This window comes from Ceratosolen solmsi, unplaced genomic scaffold (genome assembly GCF_000503995.2).
Source record: "Ceratosolen solmsi marchali unplaced genomic scaffold, CerSol_1.0 scaffold47, whole genome shotgun sequence".
NCBI classification, from domain to species: Eukaryota; Metazoa; Arthropoda; class Insecta; order Hymenoptera; family Agaonidae; genus Ceratosolen; species Ceratosolen solmsi.
The window spans coordinates 8,112,383-8,116,190 of NW_011948419.1; the positions used below are offsets into that span (position 1 = coordinate 8,112,383).

The 3,808-nt window shown below is 29.0% G+C and overlaps 1 protein-coding gene across 1 annotated transcript; it reads right to left on the minus strand.

Moving 5' to 3' along the window:
* Window positions 1-3,808, minus strand: LOC105360655 (methylenetetrahydrofolate reductase; the record flags this gene model as incomplete). The annotated part of the gene is made up of 5 exons (XM_011497620.1): window positions 3,319-3,808; window positions 1,443-1,660; window positions 517-677; window positions 139-461; window positions 1-67 (listed from the first exon to the last, which is right to left on the minus strand). Coding segments are annotated over exons 1-5 (960 nt in total), but the record flags the coding sequence as incomplete, so codon positions are not given.

The following is a 3,808-nucleotide window of genomic DNA, read 5'->3' on the forward strand; positions in this document are numbered from 1 at the left end:
ATTTATAATTATATCTATTCCACTTTTTATATTAAGCTGGTCGTAAATATCAATTACTGGAAAAGGCCTATAAATATAAAAACCTTATGAAATTATTTAAATAATATCAATTAACTACAAATGAACAAAAAAAAATACCTATTCAAAGTGAATAAATGATAACCGTAGGAAACGCCACTTTTTCTAATTTCTTGTATAATTTTTACGCTCAAATCTATACCAAATTTTTTTACGGCTTCGTTGTCTTCGCCCATCACTTGTAAAGTATTTTGAATCCAAGGTGGGATCCTTGTACTGCATATACTGGTAATTTTGTTTAGTAATCTTGCATTTGTAATTGGGTAAATTCCGGGAATTATAGGAACAGTTATTCCTAATTTTCGACAGTCTTTTATGAATTGAATGTACAATTGATATTCAAAGCAAAATTGTGTTATAATAAAATCTGCACCTGCATTTACCTATAAAATAACATATATTGTACGTCATTTGTCAAATCATTTAATCGTGACTCACCTTAGCTTTAAGATAAAAAAGATCGTGATTTTTTGACGGTGACTGCGGATGCATTTCTGGATATCCAGCAACGCAAATGCAAAATTGTTGACCAAAAATTTTTCTAATAAATGTAACTAGATCCGATGCGTATTGAAAATCACCATCATCTGAGCTTGTATCTGTTTTGACAGACATTTAAATAATAAATATTTACGAAAAATAATAAATAGAAGTATTTTAGTAATGCAATATCAAATCAATAACAAAATGGATTAATTTTGTTAAGTTACTCTAAAGAATGTTCATCAATAATATTCTTAAATTTCATTAACTGAGACAAATTCATTTTTGCTTTTAAATTATTTGACGAAATTTTATATGCATGAATGTAAACATACAATTTTTAACCACATATATATAATTGTATTTGATGTTTTAAAAATTAAAAGAATGTCTATGATAAATTCAACATATCGAATTCAAATAGCAATTTATTAATACTGTTTTCCTTTCATTACAAAAAATTGTTGAAGATACGCACAAAAATATCTTATCACGTGAATACAAACAATAAATACAATAAATATAAATGTAATAATAATATATACATTCAACAAATATTCGCATAACTGAATTGAAAGATTATTTTCGTAAATCTACACTTATTTTTAACATTATGTAAATTCGATAGACAAGTATTAAAATAACCAAATAAAAATTGTACTAACTACGTTTTCAAAAACGTTATATTTTTAAATACTATATGTGCAAGCATATATGCTTTGCTTTCGATCATTTAGATAAAATGCATTTATTGCAAATTCAGTTTAATTATAAATATAAAATAGCTACCCATAATTAAAAATTGGAGAAAAATAAGGACAGAAGAGTATCGGTTAAATTATAAAGAAAATTTGAACTTTGAATACGTTCGCATATCTTACCCCCTTGAAGTACAAATATGTTGACAATGTCCAGTTCTAGGGCCCGGCGTAATATCTTCTCAACATCTGCATACTTTAAGCCTCGAGCTGCGCAATGTAGTAGAACGTTCCCAGGGAAGTTTTCGGCAATCTTCAAAGTTGAGAACGGCTCACTCGGAATCACCCCCTTTTCGTACCACGTCAAGGCATAAAACGCCGGTGCACATCGCTCCGTTTCTCTGAAAAACCTGGACAACTGTATTGTTATGGTAAGAAAACAATATTAATGGATTAGTAATTAAATAGAAAAGAAAAGTTTTTCAAAGTTTTCGCGAGTTAATGCTTATTTTAAATCCGTTTTCCGAAGCTCTTAAAAGTAAACTAGAAGCGATCAAAGTAGCTTTATTGAGCTTAGCTTCGCCGAATCTAATCACAAAACGAAGTCTAATCACATTAAGGAAACAACATATATATTTCTTACATAAACAAATATGTTGATAAACCAACCTAAAACAGTGACGTCGATTGTAACTGATCACTTGGCCAGGCCGGATTATTTATTGCAATAAAAAAATTCATGTGGTAGTATAATATTATGTTAACAGATAGTAGTATATTATCTTTCTAAGTAAATATTAATAAAGATAAAACTATTTTAATTATAAAACATTATTATTCTCATTGTTGTCGTCGTCGTTGTAATTGTTATTGTTGCTAATAATTTGTATTATATATATATAATTAAAAATTGTTTTTATACACTGTCAAAATGTACTGTATTAAACCAATATTTTTTGGCTACTATTAAATTTTGTAAAGGAAAGTAAAAATCTATTGTAAAAAAAGTCAATAGTTTCGATGTTCAATGATGATATCAGTTAAATACAAGGACAAAGGATAATTAGAGATAGATTTTAGACAAGTGTGTAGAAGGAAACATTCAATGAATAGAAACTCGTGTATAGATTCAATTTAATTTATCAATTTATTGACATCTAGTTTTAGAGAAATGCTATTTATCTTGATAATTAGATGCAAACTGTCCTTTTTGCACATCTTCAGATCTATGGATACTCCTCTGGACATTCCTTACACATTCGTGGAAAGTTATTAATTCCTCAGGCCCTATCATAAACGCAACTTTATCCGAACGAAATGTGAAATTGGCTAGTGCCATAAATTACACCCGAAACCGACACGCTAATCCGGGACTCTCGGCCGCCTAGTTTATCCCTTTCATATAGGTATGTATATATTGTCCATCAATTCAATAATAAATTTTAATACATAAATGAAAATAATGATTTTATATAAGTAAATGACATGTAAACTAATTAAATGAACAAATAATAAATTTTGGGAAATTAATAATTTATAAATCATCATTAATTTAAAAATAAAAACAATGAAAACATTCGAAAATATTATACCACAAAATATCAATTCTTTCCTATTGTTCAAATTATGTTCTACTAAAAAATTTCATTAAAAAATTACAAAAGCTTGTTTAAAATAAAACTATTAATTTATAATATTTTATTATAAAAACTGGTTTCGTTTTTTGCGATTTTTATAATATTTATTTAGTAATACCTGTAAAGTTTCGAACTTAAGAAAAGATCGTGAAAATTTTGATCGTTAATAGCACTTTAAAAAAATGTTAAACAATGAATGTTAAACGGTAATATTTGTGAATTAAATTTTAATTTAAAGTCATATTTAAGCAAAAAGTGAGATCGTGCACATGTAAAGCAAATACGTGTCAAACGATTCAGCGATTTAAAAAAATTCTACGAGGTAAGTAAGATGTGCATAACATGACAGCACTTGATAAATCTTATTTTGAAATTAAAATAAAAATCTCGATTGTTACATTAATTAAAAATTATATATGTACCGTTGATAAACTTCCGGGTTCTTAGTCGGAAACAGTTCAAAGCTACAGAAGTTCTGCTTAAGACGAGTCTTCTTCTCGATTATACTTGTTAACTTGATCGCCTGACCCCGTGCCTTGGGGGCCCCACTTTGACACTCATTTCGTAATGGGTCACGATCGATCCTCTCGTCATTTACTACTCGATGCCTCATAGCACGTATCTTCACGGCAGACTCAAGTAGACTACTTTGAATTGCTCGAATGCTTTATATGAATGTCGCGTGCGTAAAGAGCATGACGCAACACCTCTAGCTCTTTGCCCGTCGGTACTCAATCTATAACTCTTACATTCTTTCTTTCAAGATTCTCCTAACTTTTTAATGGGCTTGGTAGAAATATCTTTCTACTCACGTGTACGACCTTAAGTTGAACAAGATTCGCAGTTGTGAGCAATGCCATTCGGCCAAGCGCATTATTTATTAACTAAAAAACTATGATAAGAAAAAAACAA